This window comes from Rosa rugosa, chromosome 4 (assembly GCF_958449725.1).
Source record: "Rosa rugosa chromosome 4, drRosRugo1.1, whole genome shotgun sequence".
In the NCBI taxonomy this organism is placed as follows: domain Eukaryota; kingdom Viridiplantae; phylum Streptophyta; class Magnoliopsida; order Rosales; family Rosaceae; genus Rosa; species Rosa rugosa.
In genome coordinates this window covers 35682114-35709016 of record NC_084823.1, presented here as the reverse complement: position 1 = coordinate 35709016, position 26903 = coordinate 35682114, and the positions used below count along the sequence as shown (strand labels likewise).

The 26903-nt window shown below is 39.2% G+C and overlaps 3 protein-coding genes across 6 annotated transcripts; 2 read left to right on the top strand and 1 right to left on the bottom strand.

Moving 5' to 3' along the window:
• Window positions 1-2238: 2238 nt before the first annotated feature.
• LOC133743164 (alpha,alpha-trehalose-phosphate synthase [UDP-forming] 5) lies at window positions 2239-7606 on the bottom strand. Of its 4 annotated transcripts, none has more exons than XM_062170993.1 (5): window positions 7459-7599; window positions 7127-7188; window positions 4711-6776; window positions 3088-3361; window positions 2239-2861 (listed from the first exon to the last, which is right to left on the bottom strand). In XM_062170993.1, the coding sequence occupies exons 3-5, from the start codon at window positions 6696-6698 to the stop codon at window positions 2538-2540; spliced, it is 2586 nt and encodes an 861-aa protein (XP_062026977.1). In that variant the 5' UTR covers window positions 6699-6776; window positions 7127-7188; window positions 7459-7599; the 3' UTR covers window positions 2239-2537. The 4 variants fall into 4 exon arrangements, with proteins under 4 accessions (XP_062026977.1, XP_062026978.1, XP_062026979.1 ...); XM_062170994.1 differs by lacking the exon at window positions 7459-7599 and adding an exon at window positions 7371-7403; XM_062170995.1 differs by lacking the exon at window positions 7127-7188 and having other exon boundaries at window positions 7459-7606.
• Window positions 7607-9170: 1564 nt separating this feature from the next.
• LOC133706848 (uncharacterized) lies at window positions 9171-10807 on the top strand. The gene is made up of 2 exons (XM_062132401.1): window positions 9171-9453; window positions 10496-10807. The coding sequence occupies exons 1-2, from the start codon at window positions 9334-9336 to the stop codon at window positions 10802-10804; spliced, it is 429 nt and encodes a 142-aa protein (XP_061988385.1). The 5' UTR covers window positions 9171-9333; the 3' UTR covers window positions 10805-10807.
• Window positions 10805-11456, top strand: LOC133706849 (uncharacterized). Its single transcript, XM_062132402.1, has 2 exons — window positions 10805-10958; window positions 11038-11456. The coding sequence occupies exons 1-2, from the start codon at window positions 10914-10916 to the stop codon at window positions 11320-11322; spliced, it is 330 nt and encodes a 109-aa protein (XP_061988386.1). The 5' UTR covers window positions 10805-10913; the 3' UTR covers window positions 11323-11456.
• The last annotated feature ends 15447 nt before the right edge of the window (window positions 11457-26903 follow it).

Genomic DNA, 26903 nt, shown 5'->3' with positions numbered 1-26903 from the left:
TAACGACACTGACACCATAACACTAGCACTGCAAATTGACCCGACCCTAGATTGAGAAAGTAGAGACTTACTGGTTTTGGACCAAAACTAAAACTCTAATAAAAAACAGAAACAAAGAAAAGGCTGGCACGGCCCACTTCTCTTCCTCAAGCAGCCGTCACAAGACCTTCAGTAGCTCATGCCACTGGAAAGATACAAATATCGTTAAATCTCCCATACACGAAATCTGAACTGCAAAGGACCACCAACCCCCCGCAAGCTCTCCCGCCATTCAAACCTACCATCAAACAACCAATGCCAGAGGGGAAAATACTGCTAACCCACTACCAACTAAACACAACTATTATCGAGTCATTTTGTTATTGTGTCTCTTTTCAGATGTGAGACTTTGTTATTTTCATATTTTGGTTTGTATTAAGCCACACAATTCCGACATGGAGGTGATCAGATTTAGGGTTTCAAGGATTTGAATATCTGAAAAGAGGTTTTGGTGTAGAAGGTTGGGAAGTATGAAGTTCTCGGGATTGGAGTTTTGGAGGAAAATTGTTTGCTATTTGTAGTGGGAAAGAAGTGAGTTTCTTGCATTTTCGGTTTGGATAAATTTACAATTGGGGAAGTATGGGTGGACTCAGTTCGATCGGTTTAGTTTTTCGGTACTAACTAAAACTGCATTGAAAATTCAATAAATGAATCGTACCGATTAACCGATATATCAGTTTAGTTCAATTCGGCTCGATTTCGACTAATTTTAACCGCGCTGACTTTAATGATTTAATCCTTATCTTTAATAACAAAAAATTTACTTTTCCAATTATAACTTTATATAATTAGTAACTAACATAAACAATATAGAAAGACCAACAAGACGGTAAAATTGAATATATTATACCTTATTCTATAATTTAAATCTATAAGATATATGAAAACAAACAAGTAAATACAATTATAATTAAGTTACAACTTAAAGAAATTAAAAGTAACAATAGGAAATTAAACACAAAGAAATTAAAGTCTAGTTAGAGTAACAATGATTTAGAGCTTGAGAACCTATAATAGAAATTACTTTTCGATAGGAATTAATCTCCTATCATATAAAATTTTAACTAGTTATTTTATATTGGTTCAATTCGTTTTGTGTCGGTTTATCATAAGCACTACTGAAAGCTGCACCACAAGCCTCGATTCGGTTCGACTTCGATTAATTTTTGTCAATGCGGATTAACTCACTGTGGTTTTTCAATTTTCGGTTCAAAAAAGGCAACCCCTAGGGGAAGAGCATAAATCTTCTCCCGTGTCAATGAGGGTTGGCAGGAATGGCAAGGCACTTATTTGAGTGGAATCCTCACCCAAGTTCGAGCCCCAACATTCACAAATCTCTCATTGTAGGTTGCTTAGTACACTTCAGAACCCATGTGACGCTTGTAAGAGTGTCAACTTTAAGAGAGTTTGGGTCATCACGAGGCCTGACTGTCGGATGATCTGCTGGCTTTTAAGGTAGAAAATCTTGGGTCAACGAGATCTGACTGCTCTCACGTGGTAATTGGCGCTGGATCCATATGTTAGTTGGGTTCCTATGGGCCACGAGTAGTTCATATTGTTTATGGGTTGGTGACTGGCTCCCCGATCCAAAAACCTTTGTCCAAAAAAACAAAATAGAAGTCTTCTCCCGCTAGTTGCCGCCACAGCTTTCCTTATTTCTCCAACACTTCACCGAATCCTTTCGGGAAAATTTTCCGGGCTTGTCCTAAGCCTCAGTATTTTCTCTAAATTCTTAATCCTTTAAAGTCTTAACCTAAGCGCGAATGCTTTTGTACCTTACGAATACGTAATCTCATACGTTATACTACAAAATAAAATAAACAAGAAAAAATATGGGGGTCTACAAACGTAGATGAGGATATCTGCTACCAAATTTTTCCGCACCAACATATCCACTGAAGTTACCTCCGACAGTCAAAAATTTCAATGTAGTAGATTAAAATATTCGTCTCTCATGATCCAAGTTATTCAAGATCATTGTTCAAGCACCCCACGTCCATTCAATTTTTCATCTTACAAAAGTCGCCGATTTTTATATGGTAACTTGTTTCACATTTTAATTGTCGGCAGACATGGATTATCGAAGACATGCATAGTGTTGGAACAGATAAAATCGGGTCATCTTTTCAGAGAAACGGATTATGAAATCAAGAACTACTTGGAACACTCAACTGACAAAGAAGCTGGTACATGTGGGACTTGATCAAAATAGCACCAAATAACACATAAAAAAAATCATATACACACCCTGTAAACACCAGCAAGACTGTTAACAGTTAACAATTTAGCTACTAGCTCTCACAATCTCACTAACATAAGCTTTGCAACAACTTGGCACAATAACATATTTTTGTATCTGATGGACAAGAAAGATTAATACTTTCAAACCATCGATCTCAACCCAACCAAAACTCCAAATTGACCAGCATCTGAATATCTTTAAGAAAGAAACCCATGCTTGTCGGAGGTTTTGCAGAGAGGGAGAGACAATGAATAATCTATTTGCTTTCTACAGTAACCACTCGCTGAGAAGGTTGTGGGGTACTTCTAGCCGCCTGCTCTGAAGCATTGGCAAGGACCTGTAACATTCTCACAATCTCAGTTGTGTCTTCCAAGAAGTACTTGGCCTTGCTGGGCTTCCGACCAACAGTGCAAGCAAACACTTCAGAGACTGGAGAGAGAGAGTCCCTTGCACTCATTATCACTTCAAACATGTCTTCATCGGACCTGTCATCCCCAATGCAGAGAACAAAGTCTGGGAGCATTGCCTTCTGTTTCATTGTTAAGAGGAGGCGTTCTGCCACAAGGCCCTTGTTGACACCCTATGGACCAGACAACAAACAAATCTTAAATAAAGGGAGTATGCCTCTCAATTCACTAGTCGTCATGAAGTCCTCATTTTAGAGGTCTTCAATAGAGCCTTACACACACACACACACTCAAAGAAGAGTTTACTTAATTGTATCATGCTAAACACTAATGAAGACCACATCTTAGAAATGAATGGCAACGACCATGTAAATTGACAGGAGAAAAAGAGCCACTAACCTGAGGTTTAACTTCTACAATGTGCTGGCCACTTTTGACAGAAACTGGCTCATTGGCAAGAACACTTTCCAGGTGATCCAGAAGCTCCTTAGCCTGACAGAAGCCAAAATCTGGATCTGCATACTGGTAATTCCAAACAAGAGCACTTTCTTTAGCCTCTATATTAGAACCATCAGTTGTTTCAGTGTATAACTGCATTACTGGTTCAGCAATCTGTTTCCAATCAAAATCAGGAACAGAGAAGCACGTTTCCCAATCAGCATTATGATTTGTCCTGAAAAAAATAATAGAACTCAACAGTCAACGCAAAGAAGCCATCCCACCAAAGAAAGGAATTTTCAGATATATATCCCACTCTAAGAACTAGATATTGCATTACAGTAGCGGAGCTGATAATGACTTTAATTTATAGAAAATGCAGCTCTACCTCATTCTTCATTCCCTTAATTTATTAATGATAAAATAAAATTATCACATTAGAGAAAAGTTATCAAAATTAAGGTGATTGGGTCTATCCTCTGTGTTAAGCCTAATGAAACAGTACTCATCTCTAGATATATTGACAGCAAAAATTCCCAAACAACCTTAAACCAGAAGCTGATATGAGGTTGCTCTTGACTAAACTTAACCAAAGCAACAAGGACTACCATTTAGTACTAGGACTTGGGAGCAGTAACAATGCATTTTATTGACACAATGAACATTTTGAGCATTCAAGGCAGCAAATGTCTTTGATTGGGAGAGAGAATATAGCAACCCAAACAAACAAACTTAGCATGGTGACTTGATGAGTATGATTTGGCTACAGAGTCTTGGTTTTGTACCATATGGATTCTAGTTTTATCCAGTACAACATCTATTAGGACTTTTCATGTTTTCATTCTAAGGGCTGTGTAGATATCACATAGAATGAGTTCTCCCAGAAAGAGACTATATATTCCAGTTCCAGAGAACTATCCACATTTCATAACTATCCTAATTTCACTGCTCCTTTTCACCCTTCTATGTTATGTATGACTCTTGTTTACTATATATAAATCCATCTCTAACTGCCGACACAAGCTGTCAGAATTCAATACTACTACAAAGAATAAGCTTAGACCATCACTACTGAAACTAAAGTGAGCCAGATCCAACACTACTTCAATCTTAAATGCTTTAAAGCTTATACCTAATAGTAATTCATCTCAGAAGGAGGAAGTTCCAGGGTTTACATACTGGGAAAACAAGTCATACTCCTGTTTTAGTAATAATTAAAAGAGATGGAGAGCATAAAGTCTCTAGTTTATGCCACTCTTCTTTCCCTTCATTGTGTCAGTTAATTACTATTGATAAAAAAAATAAAAATAAAATACTACAAAAAATAAAAAACAAAGAAAGAAAGAGACACCACAAATCAAGATCACATGCATTAGTGAGTGGAACAGCATCAGCAATTAGCAAAGAGTCCAAAACACCCAGAAGATAAACAAAAAGATCAGAAATGTATGCTACATCGACAAATGAAATATCTTATTTTGTTTATTTATGCTCTTTATCAAACCCTGCCAAAAACTAAAAATGTGTTTAATTGATGGGTTATAATAATAATAACAAAACCCACAATAACAAAAAGGCACATACCTCACAAAAAAGCCATGCTCTGCTGCAATCCCAAGCTTCCCACAAGAAGAGAACCATTCAGTTAAAGTCTTCCTGTCTTTCCCACTAACAAGAAATACAACATTCCTCGGGTCATTGCATAAATTGTTCAAGATTCCAATAGCCTCTGAATTAGGTGTGGTAATAATTGAACCCGGCAGCATCATAGCACCATCATAATCCAAGAGAATTGCTCGACATTTCGTCCTCTTGTAAGCTGAAACAATATGCTCAACTGAAAGCTTTCTGAAATTTGGATCCAAAGCAATTACCCTGAACCCTAAACCAAAACCAATTCCCCAGCATCTCCTCCTCATGTGATCCTTACATGCCCTTTCAAGATCCTGTAAGAAACTACGTGCCCAATATGCAACATCATGTGTACTGACATACCTATAATGCTTCTCATGCCGCAACTGTTTTTCTCCTTCTGGGATCATAAGAGCAGAATCCATAGCTTCAACTACAGCATCAATGTTCCATGGGTTAACTCGAATTGCTCCGCTTAGTGATGGAGAACACCCAATAAACTCAGAAACCACAAGCATGCTTTTCTTTGGGGTTGTTGGGTTTAGTCCTAAAGTCTCATTCAGCTTCTCATTTCCTTGGCGGCATATTATGTACTCATAGGGTATAAGATTCATCCCGTCCCTCACTGCTGTAACAAGACAACACTCTGCAATAACATAATAAGCAATTCGCTCAAAAAACTGAAGTGGGGTATCGATCAAGACCACTGGACTATATCCTTGCTTCCCAAATGTCTCATTGATCCTCTTCACTGTGGCATCAGTTTCTAACTGGACCTCCAGGACATCTTTCCCCCGGCCCCTTGCCGGGTTAGCAATTTGAATAAGAACAACTTTACCCCTCTTATCAGGATGTTGTATAAGCAATTGCTCCATAGCCAAAAGTTTCAAGCTAATTCCCTTAAAGATGTCCATGTCATCAACCCCAAGCAAAACAGTTTTCCCCCTAAATTGATCTTGCAGCTCAGCAACCTTAGATTCAGTCTCTGGCAGATTCAACACAGATTGAAGCTGGCCTATATGTATCCCAACAGGAAGAATCTTAATGCTTACTGTGCGGCCATAATACTCGAGCCCAATGTATCCCCTCTTCGATTGATATGAGAGGCCAAGCATTCTACTACAACAAGAAAGGAAGTGCCTAGCATAATCAAAAGTATGGAAGCCAATGAGATCAGAATTTAGAAGTGCTCTTAGAAGCTCATCCCTTACTGGAAGTGTTCTGTATATCTCAGACGAAGGGAATGGACTATGGAGAAAGAATCCCAGCTTCAACCTATTAAACCTCTTCCTCAAGAATGTTGGCAAAATCATCAAATGGTAGTCATGAACCCACACAAAATCTTCATCCGGGCTAATAACTTCCATCACTTTATCTGCAAATATCTTGTTCACAGAAACATAAGCTTGCCACAGCGATCGATCAAACCTGCCACCGAGATCTGGTGATAGAGGAAGCATGTAGTGAAACAAAGGCCACAAATGCTGCTTACAGAAGCCATGATAAAATTTACTGAAAAGGTTTGGAGGGATAAATGCAGGGACACATTTAAAAGTATCAAGCAAAGTTTGGGCTACATCCTCTTGCTCACTCGGGTCAATTTCTTCTTTTAGACAACCAATATAGATAACTTCTACATCTTCTCCAAGGCCATCTTTGAGTTGCAAGAGTAGTGAATCCTCATCCCAGCTAAAGCACCATTCCCCATCATCGCTTCTATGCGCCCGAAGTGGAAGCTGATTCCCTACTATGATCATCCGGTCTTGAGAAATGGACGAAGGAGCATCAGAGCCAACACTGTTGTTACTGGTATCATCATCTAGCTCAGACAATACTCCCGCAACAGTAGCAACTCGCGGGAACCTCTTCTTCTCACGGCCAAAAGTTAGGGATTCACCAGAAGTAAGGTCAAGTAAGTTGGAATAAGATCTCGAAACCATTGGGAGGACGAATCACAAACTCTTGGTTTACTTTGGAGTTGAAAGAGAACTTTGTTGATTCCTCCCAGTCAACAACTTCTACAAAGAAATGCCATGTCTAATTATAACCACAACACATAAATGCAAGAATACTTGAAATCTCAACACAAACTTTACTGACAAAGGTTTTGTTCTAAAAGTCTAAACTCACATAAAAAGCAGAACAATTTTTAGATTGAAACTTCACTCAGACAATCCTTTAGCTCTTCTCTCAACAAAAGAAACAACAGTTGACGAGTTACAAAAGACAACTACTAAGATCTTACACTCCAAACACTGATTTGAACAAACAGCAGTAACATCAAGAATCAAACAACAGATTTTGGATTTACCCAGAAACTAAATCTGAAACGAAAAAAAAAAATTACATCTAACATGCAAATAGTTACCTCCAGACTCCAGTCATAGAGCAACCCAGAAAACCCAGAATCTTGAGAATAATCAATCTACACTGAAAAATCCATCAAAGTAGCTTAAGAAATCAGAATGCATATTCAACTCATCTTCCATTTCACAGAAAAATACAAATGGAAGTGAATATCAAAAGATGCAGAGCATCACACAAGTGGAAAGTGTGAAGAGCAGTAAAAGTAGCAAAGAGTGGCATGCAACAGGAAGCAGGGAATAACTGACCGTGAAAAAGAAGCTTTAAACAATCATTTCAGTAGTCTCGTCAAAAAAAAAAATCATTTCAGTAGAGAAAAAAGATTGAAAGACTCACCCCAGATGTCATATATGACCGACGATGCAAGCTGAGCCACCAAAGATTCTACTATGCGAGTGCCGAGTGACAGTGGCATTTGGAAAAAAGATTCCTCCTTTTACTTTAATTCTTTACAAATATTTTTTTCAAGGTGAGGTTGTGTGTGCACTATTTTCTGTTTAAGTCCCAACAACAAAACAAATGGGATGTCTTTATACAAAGAATTGGATGCTCACTCACTCACTCTCTCTCTCTTTCACTGTATTTCACTATTTTGGGTCAGTGATTTGAACGGTGCTATGATGAACATAGAACAGTCCGCACCAACTTCATTTGTTTTTTTCTTCTTTTTTGGACCACTTAATTTCTGAACCATGGTTAACTTGTTTTGTCTGAATTTATGGGTCACTACTTAACTATCAAACCAGAAGAAAAACGGGTCACTACGTAACTCATGACTCAAGTTTTCAATATGTACAGGAAGGAAAGTTAGCTCAGGAGAGTGGAAGTGAATAAGGAATAGAGCAATTATACAATCATCAGATCCAAAACCAATTGGCAATTGATGGAGTTGCCCAAACTCTTATAAAGTCATAGGCAATGTCTCGTTTTTCCCATGTGGGATGTATATATTCTCAACACGCCCCCGCACGTGTGGCGAATTTTCAAGCCATACACGTAGACAACTTTTGGGTGACGTGGAGCCCGTGTGGCCGTTAGGCATGCACACGTGGGTAGTCTGCTCTGATACCATGATAAAGTAATCTGAGGTTCACATCCAAAACCAATTGGCAATGGATGGAATGGCCCAAACCCTTATAAACTCATAGGCAATGTCCCATTTTTCCTATGTGGGATGTATATATTCTCAACATGATCGATAAATGGCTCTGATTCTACAAAAAATGATATGGATGATGTAGCAGAAATTTGTATTGATATCTAATTAGTTTACTCTATTATGTGTCTAAGTCAATAGTTATAGTATTACGTATAATGATGTCTTACTTGCTCAATATTTTTACCGTGTATAACAGTACTTTGCTTAGTTTTCTTGAGGAAAAAAAAATTAAAATTGGATCACATTCATTATATATTGAAAACTAGATAGTGGTTTTCGGATATTAAATTTTGACATGTTTGCTGAGTGACATGCCCAAATTGAAGAAACTCGCAACTAAAACTTGATGGATTTTTATTCAAAATTATGCTAGTGCCACCTACTCGATGATGAATTGAAAACAGAAAACATGGAAAATTCTACAGTACTGGGGGGTATCCCATACTGGGGTTTTGTGAATATTTGTGACCATTGGATCAGTAATATATCTAATGGTCATGGATATTCAACAAATAATTAACCTATTCAGCAGGTAAGGTAACCTGTTAAAAAAAAAAAAAAAAAACCCCAAACGTACGGTTCGCTCTCTCAGTTCGCTCTCTCCTCACTTCGCCGTCGGTCTCAGTTCATCACCGTGCCTCCGGCGTCGGGCCTCGGTGCGCGGCGCTCCTCCACTCCACTGCTCCTCCAGTCTTCCAGCCCACGGGTTCTCCACGTAAGCTCTCTCAGTTCGCTCTCTCAATCTCAGTCTCACCCTCATAGCCTCAATTTGCCGTCGGTCTCAGTTCATCACCGTGCCTCCGGCGTCGGGCCTCGGTGCGCGGCGCTCCTCCACTCCACTGCTCCTCCAGTCTTCCAGCCCACGGGTTCTCCACGTAAGTTCTTGTTTTTTACTTCTTCCAATGTTCTTGTTCTGATAAATTGAGAATCTGGGATTATGGGAATTATTGAACTGAGGTTGAATTGGAAAATTGAAAATTGAAATTTTGAATTGGTATTGTTCAATTTATTTCTGTCTTACTGATATCAACTGGGAATTTGGTAAAGGCGTAATGTTGCAAAGTTGGAAATTTGGTGAAGCTGGAATTCTGGATATTTGGGTGTTCTTGTTTCTGTTGTTGGCTTGGTCAGATTGTTCTCGAAAGGACTTAAGGTCAGATTGTTCTGTTAAGGTCAGATTGTTCTGTTAAGTTTTCTTCGTAGTAGGTAGCACATGCTACAAAGCACCATTGCCAGAAGAACAGCGACTAGTGCAATTAATACCAATCCATATCCACTTATGCGATGCATCTGCATAGAGTAACTATTATGCATCATTATGCTTTGTGGTTAAGTAGACTCCGGACGTAATCTGGATTCATTAGGTTGCTCATAGTTTTCATTCTGTTTGTATCTTATGAATTCTGTGGTCTTTAATAATATTACCGTTGTGAGTAGGCATTCAGTTTCATTAGCAACTTGTGAGCACGTATCATTATCATCCAATTTTCGCAATATATGTAAACGGCTCATTTAGATACTTGATATTTGTTGTTCTATGGCTTCTGTAATCTCCATCTGATTGGAGTAGTGCTGAAAAGCTTTTGGTTCATAATAAAACTATTAACTTGCAGACCTCATTGATCCTTAATTAATAAAACCAACCACATATTGTCCAAGGAATGCTCATGTTATATCTCATTTCTTTATTATAATTGGGGATAAGATGGGTGGGATGATTGAAATCACTGAAAGTTTGTCATTACTTACCTAGGTTTATTTCAGGGGACGGCAATTGTTGCCGGCATTGAAGTAGTTTCTTTCCATATGTGACAATAAGCCACTTCAAACTTCTTTATAGCACCTCAGTCTCTTGCTGCACCTTTTATATTGGATAGATTTGTATCATTTTGAATCCGTTTAATATAGTCATCATTGTCTAATTCTTGCCTGTAGTTGCCATATGGATTCGTATTTATAGCTCATTCTATAAAAGACAATAGCTGCTGGTAGCATCAGATAAATTTTATCCTATATATAGTCATGTTTATGGTCTATGCAATTTCCTATCAAGAGTTAAATATTCGGATTCTAATGGTGTCTTTCTAAGAAAATCTCTGGACTAAATGTGGACTCATTCAACTTGATGTAATATGAACACAAAAAACTGACACTTGGTTCCTTGAGGATTTTAAACGTCTCTGTCAATATTCATTTTCATGTTATATGTTTCAGATGTCAAGTCAGGATGCATTAGATGAACCTCAACCTGAGATTTCAGACACTAATTTGCAAGAGTCTGAAAGTGGCATCAATCAGTTGGAATATAATGGTATTAGATACGATAAGTTGGCTCCAGAAGACATTATAGGCGTGAAGTTTGTAACTGTTGAGGCAGCAGAGACTTTTTACTATGCTTATGCGAAAGCAATGGGTTTTGATGTTAGAAAGGATGACAAGAGAACAAGTGCAAGGACTGGGAGAGTCACTATCCGCAAATGGGTTTGTTCTGCAGAGGGGGAAAGACTAGAGAAATATATTTGACACTGAAATCCAAAGCTGTTTCAAGAAAGGATGGTCGTTATGTTCATTCACAGTTTTCAATGTAGATGACATTCACATTCAACAAAACAACTTCGATTGTGGCATTTTCATGCTCAGATACATAATAAACTATGATAATCCATTGAAAGATGAGGTAAGATGATTCAACTTTAATTGCAATATATGATGTTTTTTTTCCCCTATTGTATAACTTTGTTGTTTACTAAATGCAGTTAGATTCCGTAAATCGTCGTGTGCAACTTGCCCTTTGGATGTTGAAGCACCCAAAGAACCAAGCATGGGTGAAAATTAATGAGGCTTTAGATAATGAAAACAAAAATGATGGTGCCAAGAACAAGATCAAGACAATAGAAGCAATTGATGAAGCTACTGGAAATAGTGTTGATCAACATCATGGCAAGAGCTGTTCAAAAGTCGTGCAGAGAAAAACCTCAACACTACAAGCAAGGGGTCGTGGTCGCCCTCGTGGTGCAAAGAATAAAAACTCTCGAAAATAAATCAAAACATGAACAATTTGTTTTAACAGAATCTTTATGAGATTGTCAAATGTTTGTTTCTTTTCACAATCAACTTTAGGATAAAACCCAAATCGGAACATTCTACCTAAATCATGAGTGCAAATCTCTAAGTTTCATTTCGTCATTCCTCCTCACAACTTCATCTAAAATGTTTCTTCCTAAGTTTTTTTTTTTTTTTTTTTTCAAAATGAAAATCATAACATCCCTTGCAAGGCAATGCCGATCAGTACAAAATCTCGGATCTCAATGTGAACAGAACATACAATCATAGTAAAGAAACAAACAAGAACGGGAACAAGTATCCTAAGTAAGAAAAGAGCTGACTGTCTAAAAGACATGCCAGACCTCAGAGAGAATCTTGCAGCTAAGTATGTCTTCAAGTCTGGGACAGCGTCAATGGACTTTATCAACGAAGCATCCACACTCTTCTGATCATCTTTCCTCTCTTGTGGGAACACTTTCTTGTCCTGCAATTTGTTGTTGGGAAAATATTAATAATGGAAAGAAAAAATAGAGCATGTGTCCTAACTCACGTAATAGAGATCTTGATTGTGTAATTGGGTGGTACCTTGTGTAATGTTCGTCATTGAGAAAATAATTATCTCTCTGACTTGCTTATTACGATATACAAGGACAAATGATGAAAAATGTTGTAAAAAATGTCATCTTTGTGGTAACTACAAGGTCTACGACTACATTTACAGGTTTATGAACCATTTTACAAAATTGAATACGAATGTGTTGTCCAGGTGGTAAATCTTCATATTTCATACTAAATAGAACATGTGTCCTCATTCACGTAATAGAGTTCTTGATTGTGTAATTGGGTAGTAACTTGTGTAATGTTCCCCATGAAGAAAATAATTACATCACTGACAACGATTATTATGAATATAAGGACAGATGATGAAAAATATCGTAAAAATTGTTCTGTTTGTGGTAATTACAAGGTCTACGACCACATTTACAGGTTTATGAACCATTTTACAAAATTGAATACGAATGTGTTGTCCGTGTGGTAAATCTTCATATTTCATACTAAATAGAACATGTGTTCTCATTCACGTAATAGAGTTCTTGATTGTGTAATTGGGTAGTAACTTGTGTGATGTTCCCCATAAAGAAAATAATTACATCACTGACAACGATTATTATGAATATAAGGACAGATGATGAAAAATATCGTAAAAATTGTTCTGTTTGTGGTAATTACAAGGTCTACGACCACATTTACAGGTTTATGAACCATTTTACAAAATTGAATACGAATGTGTTGTCCGGGTGGTAAATCTTCATATTTCATACTAAATAGAACATGTGTCCTCATTCACGTAATAAAGTTCTCTATTGTGTAATTGGGTGATAACTTGTGTAATGTTCCTCATTGAAAAAATAATTACATCACTAACAACGATTATTACTAATATAAGGACAAATGATGAAAAATGTTGTAAAAAATGTTCTGTTTGTAGTAATTACAAGTTCTAAGACAACATCTACCAATTTATGAACCATTTTACAAAATTGACAACAAATGTGTTGTACAAGTGGTAAATCTTCATATTTATACCAAATAGAGCATGTGTTCTCATTCACGTAATATAGTTCTCCATTCTATAATTGGAGTAAACCTTTTAGTAATTACTCAATTTAGGACAATATTTACAAGTATATGGACAATATTACAAATTGATGACAAATGTGTGCTTAAAAATGTAATTTTAATTTTTTTAAATTGCCATGTGTCAAAATTTGAATGGGTAACCTGATGACCTATTCATCAGGTTACCATCATATTAACTTGTTATATATTTAAAAAAATAAAAATAAAAAGGTATCCCATACTGGGGGGTACTATAGTCTGTCTCCAGAAAACATATATGATTACTCTAGCATCTAGAATGCTAATGTATTTTCAAGGAAGGTGATGTACGTACTCCAAAAGCAACTCCCACTTTAGAAGCACGGGAAGCCATATTTTCAGAGTGCAAATAACATTTCCATCGCTATCAAATTATGACATTTGGTGGCATATGCTTGTCACCCTTATAATGAATAGAATGATTAGAATCCCACTAGTGACTAGTAGGGTTTACTTGGTAGGGCATATATATTTACTGTTTTTCCTTTTTCTTTTCCAACTGTTTAGTTATCAACTGGCAGGGCCGCAGGGTGATACATTATACCTATGTTATTTACTTACATATTAACTGTTTAGTTATTAACGTTGTAGCTGAACATGTTCTTGCTATCCCATCAAGCAGACGCGTCACACATAATAAGCTTTATTAGAGTTCAGAAAAAAGAGGTTCATTCACAGTGAAAACTGCATGTTGGGTGGCTAGGGAACGTGTTCTTGGTAATGCTCTAGCTACTACATCAATGGAGACCCTTTTAGAGCAAGTTCACCCGTTGGGTCACCAAGTCACCCATTATTCATTACTTTTTAGTGTTAATTTCACACTCTGGGTCACGGGCACAGTGTATTTCGTGCCCTGGGTCACCCGGAGTCACTTTCTGGGTCACTATCGTGACCTGCAAAGTGACCTGATGACCCAGATCACCATGAAAACCGTGCCCGTGACCTAGAGGGTAGAAATTAACACTAAAAAGCAGTGAATAGTGGGTGACCTGGTGACCAATCGGGTGAACTTGCTCTTAGAGAATAGGGGGTGAGGCTTTGGAAAGCCAAGGTACGTACCCGTAAAGGTTCAAATATGCGTGTGGCCTGCTTCTAATAATCTACTGCCTATGAGAACGCCTACTAACCAAAGGCTATGAAGGAGAGATTGGATGCTTGCCATGCACGTATAGAATTGAAAACAATGCCCATCTTTTCTGTTAAGTGTCCTATTGCCATGGAATTGTTATCTGCTCCTCCTTTCCATCTTCATATATAGTTCTTTGCTACCTAATTTAAATTTCAAAGAATGTATGTTGGAGAAGGCCATACATCTTAAGGCAGATTTATTTGAGAAACTTCTGATGATTATTTGGTCATTATGGAAAAATTGGAATAGCAAATTGCGGAAGAATACATCACAACTTGCATCTGCTCTTTTATTCAGTTCTATGGCTTGAGTTGACGAGTTTCAAAAGGCTCGTTCCCCTACTGTTTTGCAAGTGCAGTAACCAAAGAAAATATGGCAGCTGGAAGGTAACAATTGAGAAAAAATCAATGTTGATGGAGCCCTTTTGCCGACACTGACACAGGGAGGAATCGGTGGTGTTGTTCATATAACTTTCAAGGTCAGTTTATAGTTGCATTTGCTCATTTTATCCAACATGTTAGTTCTGCCGAGCATGTGGAGCTACTAGCCACATGGGAGCGGCTTGACTTACTCAACAGATGCAATTGACACAGGTTACTATTGAAACTGACTGCCTTGATGTAGTTCATGATATTACACACAGGGGCTCTGAGCTTTCGGAATTAGGCAGTGTAATTGACGATATACAGGTTGTAATGAGTTGTTTGCAGGGTGTCCAGATCAAATATGCCTCTAGGAACTGCAATGAAGTAGCTCACAGACTCATTAATTAATATTGCTTTCGAGTCTGCTAGAAAGAAGCTTGGTTTAATCAAGCTCCTAGTGGTATCCTTGACATACTGGCACATGATTGTAACTTGTTGAATTAGTTCATCAGTAAAAGTTCCTTTTCTTCAACAAAAACAAAATGTAAGATGGGTAGATTGAATGGTAAATTTCAATTCTAACTCTGTGATAAACTACAACTATCGATTTCAATGCACAAACAATTTGAATTCAGAATGATATATAGTATAGAAAATTACTCAGATGTTCAAGTAAACCCTAATTTGTGTTTGGCCCAAACTCTAGGTTACTTGACCTAGTGGTAATAGAGTTAAATTAGAAGGATCTAGATTCCTATTCAATGTACGATTACTTTCCTTGTATGATTGAGATTCAATGCATTGTAATCCTCTATATAAAGAGGCCCCTATTATCAATGAGAATACACAGCGAATTTCTCTCAGTTTCTGATTCCCTAAAACACGTTATCAGCACGAAGCCCTAACCCTGAAACCATAATTTTGTAGCCTTCAAATCCCAGATATCACCGCCGCCCAACTTGAAGATCTCAACCCCAGGAGCCCAGAACCGGCGGCGCCACCTCCAGAACCGGCCGGAAAAACCCCGAACCGGCCTCCAGAAGTGACGAAAGTCTTCCTGCCCGACTCAAAGCTTTTTGCCCAGCCTCTGACAACCATACTCCACCATCAGAAGCTCCTTGCCCCCAGATCCCCGGAACCGGAAAACCCATCCCTGGAACCGGCCCGGAATCCCCTGAACCGCTCATCAGAAGCTCCCCTACCCTGAACCGTCGCCTGATCATCATCCTTGGAGATCCTCTCTGCCTCTGTCAGTCCAGCCCAGAAGAACCAAATCTCGGCCCAGAGTCAGAAGCCAAGCCCCATCGACCGAGAAGCAAAGAAGCTGACCTCGGCCCAAAAAGCAAAGAACCAGGCCCAAAGCCCACTGACGTCAGCCCAGAACCCGAGCCACGTCAGCATCCAGTCAGCCTGCCATGTCAGCATCTGATCTGCCACGTCAGCAGATCGGTCAACTCCGATCAACCTTTTTCCGGCCATCTACAGTAACTTTTCCGGTCAAGAATTTCCTGCCACTTTTCAAGGTAAATTTTTCTAAAAGTTCCCCTTTTTCAAGTTTTTCAATTTCTTCTTCTTTTCTCGAGGACTTCCAACATCCCTTCTTCTACCCCCCTTTCTTCTTCATAGGGGAGACCAATAGCCGAACTGTGGGGGTTCGTGCTCACTCCAAGCTTGGAGCTTGTAGAGTCCTCCAAACTAGTTTGTTGAGAAGAAAACGATCAACCACATACATCGTCGTTTTGATCTAATCCAAAACCCCTCTTGGAATCGGATTTTCTTGGAAGCGACTACGCTCAGAAAATCCCTAATTTCTTGGAAGCGACTACGCTCAGAAATTCAATAGTTTTTCGTGGTAGCCTTTTTCGCTCTGAAACTAACCCTAATCTTGTGTTGTTTTTCAGGATGAGTTACCTGAACAAGTTGAACTTTGTTCCACTGGAGACAACTGGTGCAAGATACCATAGGTGGGTCCGAGATGTGCGCCAACATCTTAAGGCTGATGGACTTCTGGAAACCATCCAAGAGCCTAGTCAGAACGTGCTCTCCATTGAGCAAGCTACTGCTTTTGAAGCAAATCAAGCTAAAGTCATCATTCTCATGACAAGGCACATGAATGACGCGCTCCAAAGTGAATACCTCAATGAGGAAGACCCAAGAAAGTTATGGGTAGAACTTGAGCAGCGATTTGGCAACGTTCGTGACTCCCTGCTTCCTGATTTAGAAGTGTGATGGCATAGCCTCCGCTTTTGTAATTTCAAGTTTGTGCTTGATTATAACTCGGAAGCTCTTCGTATCAAGTCTCTAATGGAGTTTTGTGGCCAAGCCATAACTGATACGATGTTGATCGAGAAGACTCTCTCTACCTTCCCCGTTTCTGCTCTGATGATTTCAAAGAATTATCGGATTGATGTGAATGCAGGACGTATCACAAGATTTCATGAGCTCATTGGCGCCATGAACGTAGCTGAAAAGCACGACAACATTCTTGTGAAGAACTATAACGCTAGACCCGTGGGAACCAAGTCTATTCCGGAGTCTAACTATAGTCGCGCCCCCAAGGGAGGATGCAAGGAGCGAAACCCTAAGAGTAGGGACAATTCTAAACGTTCTGGTCCATATTCTCGCCCTAAAGAGGAAGGAAATCGCCAAGAGAGGCGTGCACGGAACCGTGGAGGTCAACGTGTGAAGAGAGAGAGAGGCGGAGCCTCCGGCCATGGTGGTGACGCCACCAAGAACAATAGCCGTCCAAATCGTGCGTCAAATGCACCTCGATCAAGGGAGTTTGACCATAAAGATGTTTGTCTTCGATGTGGATCAAGTGGACATTGGGCAAAGAAGTGTACTGCATCCCAGAACGTTGCAAATGCATACAAGACGTATCGTGAAGCAAGAGAGGCAAATTACATGGAACAAGAAGATCAAGATGGCGATCTTGATCTAAGGGTGGAAGACTACAAGGATCAAGACCCAGAAACTGGCGATTTTGATTAAGTCTTATTATTTTCCAAGAGATGTAGGCAATTGCCATATTATTTTTGTAGTAGATGCCAATGATATTAGTCTTTCTTCAAAGTAGGCGTACTCAATGTAAGTGTGATGTCTAGGAAGGTTTTGAGATAAGTGGTACTTAAGCGAGCCTTGATCCACCGACATCTCTCCACTCACCTAGTCACATTTGCATTGGAATTATCGAAAGGAGTTAGACGACTACCATTGTTTTGCATTAGCTAGTTTATTGGATTAGATTTTCTTTGGTTAAAGAAACGATGATGTAATTCCGTTTGGCTTATTAATAAAAGTTGAGTTCTTTTCTTTATGACTCCTTTTTTTAATTACGAGCTTTTTTTTTAGGAATGGATGAACTTCAATGTCTTGTGGATAGTGCGACTACGCACACCATTCTATGACATAGGCAATTATTCTTGGAGATGTTGCCTACATATTCATCTGTGACTACGATGGCTGGGCCATCAGGTTTAGTTCAAGGACATGGAATGGCCCAATTCCTATTGCCAAATGGCACCTTGATTAAAGTCACTGAAGCTCTCTACGCTCCTAAGGCAAATCGAACCTTATTGAGCTTCAAAGATATAAGAGCCAACGGATTCCATGTGGAAACGCATAATGAGAACTGAAAAGATTTCCTTTGCATTACCTCTAATGATTGCGGACGAAAGCGCATCTTAGAGAAGCTTATGTGTCAATCTAGTGGACTTTATGTCACTACAATTCGACCTATTGAAAATCCAATAATATCATAAGAGAAGATCTCTTGGATTCTGACACATATTGGCTTTGGCATGACCGACTAGGGCACCCTGGTCATGATATGATGCTCCGTATACTAAAGACTTCACACGGACATCCTTTATTCAGAGTGAGAAGAAGCAAGAATCGAAAATTGATTCTTGGACTTAGCAAGACCGCAACAATTGCAGCATATGGCGCTTCAGCCGTCTTGGGACGCCATAGGGCCGCCCAAGTCCCATGTGATGACACCATCAATGGCGCCAACCATGAGCATGACCCCATGGTTGTTCCTCCCAATGGCCATGACGCCATAAATTCCCATGGCTCCAACGCCATGATGGGAGATGTAGTCACACATTTTGCTTCTAATAGCGCTACAGATGCTCAGGCCCAACCAAAATCCTCATTGGTTGCTTCTAAGGCCCCTCGCTCTTTCTGCAAAACCTGTTCATTCGGGAAATTAGGACCGAGACCGTCCTACGCAAAGGATCCCAAAATACTCATTCCTTTCTTACAGAGAATCCAAGGGGATATCTGTGGACCAATTCAACCATCATGCGGACCTTTTAAATACTTTATGGTATTGGTTAATGCGTCGACACGCTGGTCACATGTCGCGCTGTTGTCCACTCGAAATGCTGCTTATGCTAAACTCCTCGCCCAAATAATCCGTCTACGGGCTCACTACCCTGACCATCCTATTAAGTCAATTCGACTTGATAATGCTGGGGAGTTTACATCGAAAACGTTCGATGACTATTGCATGTCATTGGGGATTGATGTAGAGCATCCAGTTCCCCATGTTCATACCCAAAATGGTCTCGCAGAAGCCGCTATCAAACGACTACAGATGATAGCACGGACATTGGTTATGCGCACCAATCTCCCTGTTTCTGCTTGGGGATATGATATATTGCATACAGCGACACTAATTCGTCTACAACCCACTGCAACCCAATCTTACTCTGCGTTACAGCTAGTGACTGGGTACGAGCCTGATATCTCGCACTTACGCATTTTTGGGTGTGCCATTTATGTGCCTATTACGCCGCCACAGCGTACTAAGATGGGTCCACAAAGACGAATGGGCATTTATGTTGGATATGAATCTCCAACCATCGTCCGCTATCTTGAACCCTTGACAGGCGATCTCTTTACCGCTAGATTTGCAGATTGTCACTTTCATGAGATAGTCTTCCCATCGTTAGAGGGAGATAAGAACACAGATGTTCAACAGGAACGACAGGAATTGTCGTGGTCTGTCCCCACTATGTCTCATCTCGATCCCCGTACCGCACAGTCCAAACTTGAAGTGCGAAGAATAATCGAGCTCCAGAACGTAGTAGACACCCTGCCTGATGTGTTTTCTGATGTTGCCAAAGTGACGAGATCACACATACCTGCTGCAAACGTGTCTGCAAGGATCGATGTCCCAAATACTGGACATCACGCCACTCCTGTGACGCAAGGAGATGGCGCAATTGCCCAACATGGCAATGATGTGGCATCTATGGCTGCATGTCCCGCAAGGAAGCGCGGTAGACCGATTGGTTCGAAGGATACTCGCCCTAGAAAGAGAGCGAATGAGGCACAAACAAATCCTTTTATCATCGATACTCAAAATCCGTCCCATGAGAATGTTCTGGATTATGGTTATGTCCAAGAGACATCATTGGGGGACGCCTCAATGTCAGAACCTATCCTTGAGAACGTAGAGATCTCTATAAATTACACTAGTGTACATGGGACGTGCGAAAAAAACTCCATCATCATTGATGATGTATTCGCGTATTCAGTGGCGCGTGAGATTATTGAGACCGATGACATCGAACCACGCTCCGTTGATGAATGCCAACGTAGAGCTGATTGGCCAAAATGGAAAGATGTGATCCAGGCAGAACTTGATTCTCTAGCGAAAAGAAAGGTATTTGGCAATGTTGTACCAATACCGCCCAACACCAAACCAATTGGTCACAAATGGGTATTCGTTAGAAAGCGTAATGAGAAAAACGAGATTGTAAGGTACAAAGCTCGCCTTGTGGCGCAAGGCTTCTCACAACGCCATGGAATCGACTACGAGGAGACCTATTCTCCCGTAATGGACGTCATAACGTTCCGCTACCTTGTCAGTTTGGTAGTTTCCGAAAAACTGAACATGCAGCTTATGGATGTGGTTGCTGCGTATCTATATGGGGATCTAGATACAGAGATATACATGAAAATTCCAGATTGAATTTAGTTACCCAAATTAAGTGGCTCTAAACTACGGAGCGCGTTTGCGATTAGATTGAAACACTCACTATATGGATTGAAACAATCCGGACGGATGTGGTATAATCGTCTAAGTGACTACTTGATTGGAAAGGGATATGTCAACAATGAACTATGCCCATGTGTGTTCATAAAAAGGACAAGTTCCGGATTTGCAATAGTAGCAGTTTATGTCGATGACATGAACATAATTGGCACCCTTAAAGAGTTAAGGGAAACCGCTGAACACTTGAAATCCGAGTTTGAGATGAAAGATCTTGGGAAAACACGGTTTTGCCTCGGTTTAGAACTTGAGCACCGTAGAGATGGTATCCTGATTCATCAATTAGCTTATACCCAAAAGATGCTTAGGCGCTTCAACATTGACAAAATTAAGCCTTCAAGCACCCCAATGGTCGTCCGTAGTCTTGATCCAAAGAAGGATCCATTTCGTCCAAAAGATGACGATGAAGAAGTGCTAGAGGCAGAAGTGCCCTACCTAAGTGCAATAGGCGCATTGTTGTACTTAGCACAATGCACAAGACCGGATATCTCATTCGTTGTGAACCTGCTAGCTAGATATAGCTCTGCGCCAACACGACGCCATTGGACTGGTGTTAAAGATATCTTTCGATACCTAAGTGGTACGATTGATATGGGCTTGTTCTATCCCTACAGAGAGAAGATGGATTCGGATCCATCAAGTGCCAGGGACGCCACACATGGTGGACTGCGTTCCCTCTCCCCATCCCAAAACGATACAAGTGTTTTGAAAGGTTTTGCTCATGCTGGGTACCTCTCTGACCCACACAAAGGTCGCTCCCAAACTGGCTATGTTTTCACCATGGGAAAGACTGCAATATCTTGGAGGTCTACAAAGCAGACCTTAGTCGCTACCTCTTCGAATCATGCAGAGATTATTGCTCTTCACGAAGCAGTTCATGAATGTATATGGCTTCGATCCATAATTACGCATGTTCGAAGCAATTGTGGTCTGAAGTCTACCACAGATGAGCCAATGATCATTTATGAGGATAATGCTGCTTGCATTGAACAAATGAAGCAAGGCTACATCAAAGGCGACAACACCAAGCATATATCGTCCAAATTCTTCTACAATCAGCAACAACAGAAGCTCCTCAAGATCAAAGTGAACCAGGTTCGATCTGAGGACAATGTGGCAGACTTGTTCACTAAGTCATTGCCTAAATCCACGTTCGAGAAACATGTGGCAAGAATTGGCTTGCGGAAATTATCTGAACTCCCATGATCATAATCATCAGGGGGAGGCACAAACATCAGGGGGAGATGTCTACATGTTCGTCTCGAAACGTGAAGGGTGTGTTGTGCTCTTTTTCCCCTTCGACCGAGGTTATTTTTGTCCCACTGGGTTTTTGTTACTTGGCAAGGTTTTTAACGAGGCAACGAGAGAATCACCGCGTTTGGGCAACACAAGGGGGAGTGTTCAAGTAAACCCTAATTTGTGTTTGGCCCAAACTCTAGGTTAATTGACCAAGTGGTAATAGGGTTAAATTAGAAGCATATAGATTCCTATTCAATGTACGATTACTTTCCTTGTATGATTGAGATTCTATGCAATGTAATCCTCTATATAAAGAGGCCCCTATTATCAATGAGAATACACAGCGAATTTCTCTCAGTTTCTGATTCCCTAAAACTAGGGGTCGTCAACGGGCCTGGCCCGGCCCATTCATAGCGGGCTTGGGCCGGGCCGGGCCGGGCCTTGTTATATTTTTAAATAATGGCGGGCCGGGCTTTATTAAAAATCGAAGGATCCAAGCCCGTCCATACAAAGCAGGCATTGCGGGCTTTTTCGGGCCTGGCCGGGCTTGGCCTTGCGGGCTTTTTAGGGCCGGGCCTTGCGGGCTTTATTTATAAATAAATATTTAAAGACACAATTTTTTTTTTTTTTAATCAAGCTTTGGAAATTCATTGGATAATGATCAAATACAACCAAAGATAACAGATCTATGATTCTATATTGTACCAAAAAAAATCTATATTTATATATAGATACTAATTTATTGATAAATAAATTTTTAAAGACACTAATTTTTTATTTTTTTATAAATCTATATTTATACATCATACACTCCAAAGAGCAACATATAGCAATTCAAAGAAATTGAGAAAACCGACCGTTGGATGTGATTATTACAATAAATTATACATGTGGTTAAAAATTTAGTCAATTTCACCGTAGTTTCGAACCCGATCGGATTGGTCAACCGTAGTCACTTGCATGTTTTCTTGGTTGACTGATGGCGTGATGACAGCAAAACTTGCTTATTTTTTTACATCACGTTTGTAAATATTTCATCGATGGATGTGCGTGGACATAAGATAAAAAATTCAATTTTAATTACAAATACATTGGCCTATACCAATTTGCCTCTTAAATTTGTATGACTTGTACATTGCATTTAAATTGTTGAGGTTCATTCTAAAGCAAACATGAAGTGGAAATGAATTTGGAAAAACCAACCGTTTGATGGAGAGATTGTAATATTTTATGGTGGTTGTGAAAAATCTAGCCAATTTGGTTTTCCTTTCGAATTCGATCAACTAGGTCAAACCTAGTTACTCTTATAAACCTATATTTATATATCACACACTCCAAAGAGCAACCTCTATCAATTCAAAGAAAATGGGAAAACCGGCCGTTGGATGTGATTATTACAATAAATTATGAGTGTGGTTAAAAATTTAGGCAATTTCACCATAGTTTCGAACCTGATCAGATTGGTCAACTGTAGTCACTTGCATGTTTTCTTGGTTGACCGATGGCGTGATGACCGCAAAACTTGCTTATTTTTTTACATCACGTTTGTAAATATTTCATCGATGGATGTGCGTAGATATAAGATACAAATTTCAATTTTAATTACAAATACATTGCCTATACCAATTTGCCTGTTAAAGTTGTATGACTTGTACATTGCATTTAAATTGTTGAGGTTCATTCTAAAGCAACCATGAAGTGGAAAATGAATTTGGAAAAACCAACCGTTTGATTGAGAGATTGTAATATTTTATGATGGTTGTAAAAATTCCAGCCAATTTGGTTCTCATTTCAAATTCGATCAACTAGGTCAAACTTAGTTACTCTTACAAACCTATATTTATATATCATACACTCCAAAGAGCAACCTCTACCAATTCAAAGAAAATGGGAAAACTGACCGTTGGATGTGATTATTACAATAAATTATGAGTGTGGTTAAGAATTTAGTCAATTTCACCATAGTTTCAAACCCGATCGGATTGGTTAACTGTAGTCACTTGCATGTTTTCTTGATTGACCGATGTCGTGATGACCGCAAAACTTGCTTATTTTTTTACATCACGTTTGTAAATATTTCATCGATGGATGTGCGTGGACATAAGATAAAAAATTCAATTTTAATTACAAATACATTGGCCTATACCAATTTGCCACTTTAAAGTTGTATGACTTATACATTACATTTAAATTGTTGAGGTTCATTCTAAAGCAACCATGAAGTGGAAAATGAATTTGGAAAAACCAACAGTTTGATAGAGAGATTGTAATATTTTATGGTGGTTGTAAAAAATCCAGCCAATTTGGTTCTCGTTTTGAATTCGATCAACTAGGTCAAACCTAGTTACTCTTATAAACCTATATTTATATATTACACAATCCAAAGAGCAACCTCTATCAATTCAAAGAAAATGGGAAAACCGGCCGTTGGATGTGATTATTACAATAAATTATGAGTGTGGTTAAAAATTTAGTCAATTTCACCATAGTTTCAAACCCGATCGGATTGGTCAACCGTAGTCACTTGTATGTTTTCTTAATTGACCGATGACGTGATGACCGCAAAACTTGCTTATTTTTTTACATCACGTTTGTAAATATTTCATCGATGGATGTGCGTGGACATAAGATAAAAATTTCAATTTTAATTACAAATACATTGGCCTATACCAATTTGCCTCTTTAAAGTTGTATGACTTATAGAAAAGTCATAGCAGAACTGTCTTCACTTAAATTGCTATAAATCCTTCTAGAAAAGTCGGAATCGCAAACCGTAAAATTTTTCAGAAACTAGACACATGGGGCTTTCCGTGAATATAGGGTACTGCTCTTAATTACATCTAATCAGTTCCCAGTAATTCAGCAAAGTTAGGTGGTCTGCACAACAGTTTCTGTATTGCAGATTCTCGTTCAAGCTGAACTGCCTTCACTTAAATTGCTATAACTCGTTCTAGAAAAGTCAGAATCACAAACCGTAAAATTCCCCAGAAACTAGACACATGGGGCTTTCCGTGCATATAGGGTACAGCTCTTAATTACATCCAAGAAGTTCCCAGTAATTCAGCAAAGTTAGGTGTTCTGCACAACAGTTTCTGTATTGCAGATTCTCGTTCAAGCTGAACTGCCTTCACTTAAATTGCTATAACTCGTTCTAGAAAAGTCAGAATCACAAACCGTAAAATTCCCCAGAAACTAGACACATGGGGATTTCCGTGCATATAGGGTACAACTCTTAATTACATCCAAGAAGTTCCCAGTAATTCAGCAAAGTTAGGTGTTCTGCACAACAGTTTCTGTATTGCAGATTCTCGTTCAAGCTGAACTGCCTTCACTTAAATTGCCATAACTCCTTCTAGAAAAGTCGGAATCACAAACCGTAAAATTCCTCAAAAACTAGACACATGGGGCTTTCCGTGCATATAGGTTACAGATCCTAATTCTATCCGAGCAGTTCCCAGTAATTCAGCGAATTTGGGTATTCTGCACAAGAGTTTCTGTGTTATTTATATAATTATATAATATTTTTTGTTTGCGGGCTTTTACGGGCCGGGCCTAACGGGCTTTTACGGGCAGGGCTTAACGGGCTTTTGGCGGGCCGGGCCTATAGGCCGGCCGGGTTTCAAACCCCTAAACCAAGCCCGGCCCTCTACCCACCGGGCCGGGCTTTTGGCCCTGCGGGCCTCCATCGGCCCACGAGGCCCACGGGCTAAATGATGACCCCTACCTAAAACATCAGAAGTGTTTTTTTTTTTTTTTTTTGTGGTTCTATTCAGATCTCCAAATTTGCTATATGGACCTTCACTAATTTTTGTAATAATTTAATTCCTAATTTACCCCTATAGAAAATTAAATAACAAAAAAATATAGAAAAACCACAACCAATTCCGTCTGCAACTTCTTCTCCCTCACTCTTTCTCTCACCAGCGTTTCTTATTAGCTATCAAATTATTGGTATGTCTATTGTCATATATTCATAATCAAGACCCAGTTGTTAGAATTTAATTATTGATTAGTAATTTGATATATATATATATATATACAGATCCTATCCAGAGTGGAGCTCCACTTTGAAAATTTATGTGTGAAGTTCGAGTTTTGGATCACTTTTCGGTCGCACATTCACATCTTGATTATTCAGTTTTTAGGTACTAGTGTATAGATCGTCTCTGCAAATTTTCAGCCAAAATGATGATCGTTAAGGCATTGATAATTGCCTTAAAGCTAGTACAGTTCAGGTTGACAGATTCAGTCCGTCCATTGGTTTAAGCGAGTTAGATACCTTAACAATCATCAATTTGGCTGAAAATTTGCAGAGAGGATCTATACACTAGTACCTAAAAACTGAACGGTCGAGATGTGGATATGCGACCGAAAAGTGACCCAAAACTCGAACTTCACACGTTAATTTCAAAGCGGAGCTCCGCTCTGGATAGGATATGTATATATATATGTGTGTGTGTGTGTGTGTGTGTGTGTGTGTGTGTGTGTGACTGATAACTCACCCCTTGCATTTGCACCCTTCCTGAAAGTTTCAGCCCTAAGAACCAACCTTCTTATTAAGGTGTGTGATCTAATCCAAGTTTTTCTCTTTTCTCTGCCACCATCAAATTCAAGGAATTCCCTTCATTTAGACAATTAGTCATTAATCCATTGTAATTGAGTTTCGGAAAAGTCATACTCCCGTTGAACTTCATACCCAAAGCATGAATTAAATATCTAAGCTTGGATTCTTGGAATATAGTACTATATGTCCTTCCTCCAAACGATTAATCAATAGGCTATAAGGATGTAGCTAAGGCAGCAAATGTAATTGTAGGATATAGCCAGAACCCAAAGAAGTGGTGTGGAGGTCGACAAGAATCAAATAAAATATAAAGGGACAAAACTAGAAGATTAAGGGAAAAATATTGAAGAGGAGGTCCAAATAGTAAATGTGGAGGTCTAACTAGAACCACCTTTTTTCCATTCATCCTAGATATAAAAAGCTATCATCAACAGCAACCCAATTCACGAACTGTGATGAAACTAGAAATGCGAGGACATAACGGATTTAATGTGTAAATGTCAAGAAGGTAAAATCAAATTAACCCTAAACTCAAAACAGCTACTATCATTAATTGA

Bases quoted from the DNA above. Each gene is read 5' to 3' on its own strand.
- LOC133743164 (XM_062170995.1), bottom strand. From the start codon at position 6,698: ATGGTTTCGAGATCTTATTCCAACTTACTTGACCTTACTTCTGGTGAA. The intron at 3,362-4,710 runs GTATGTGCCTTT...TATTTTTTTCAG, and splicing joins GAGCATGGCTTTTTTGTGAG to GACAAATCATAATGCTGATT. The intron at 2,862-3,087 runs GTTAGTGGCTCT...TCTGGTCCATAG, and splicing joins TTGTAGAAGTTAAACCTCAG to GGTGTCAACAAGGGCCTTGT.
- LOC133706848 (XM_062132401.1), top strand. From the start codon at position 9,334: ATGTTGCAAAGTTGGAAATTTGGTGAAGCTGGAATTCTGGATATTTGG. The intron at 9,454-10,495 runs GTCAGATTGTTC...TATATGTTTCAG, and splicing joins GGTCAGATTGTTCTGTTAAG to ATGTCAAGTCAGGATGCATT.
- LOC133706849 (XM_062132402.1), top strand. From the start codon at position 10,914: ATGCTCAGATACATAATAAACTATGATAATCCATTGAAAGATGAG. The intron at 10,959-11,037 runs GTAAGATGATTC...TACTAAATGCAG, and splicing joins ATAATCCATTGAAAGATGAG to TTAGATTCCGTAAATCGTCG.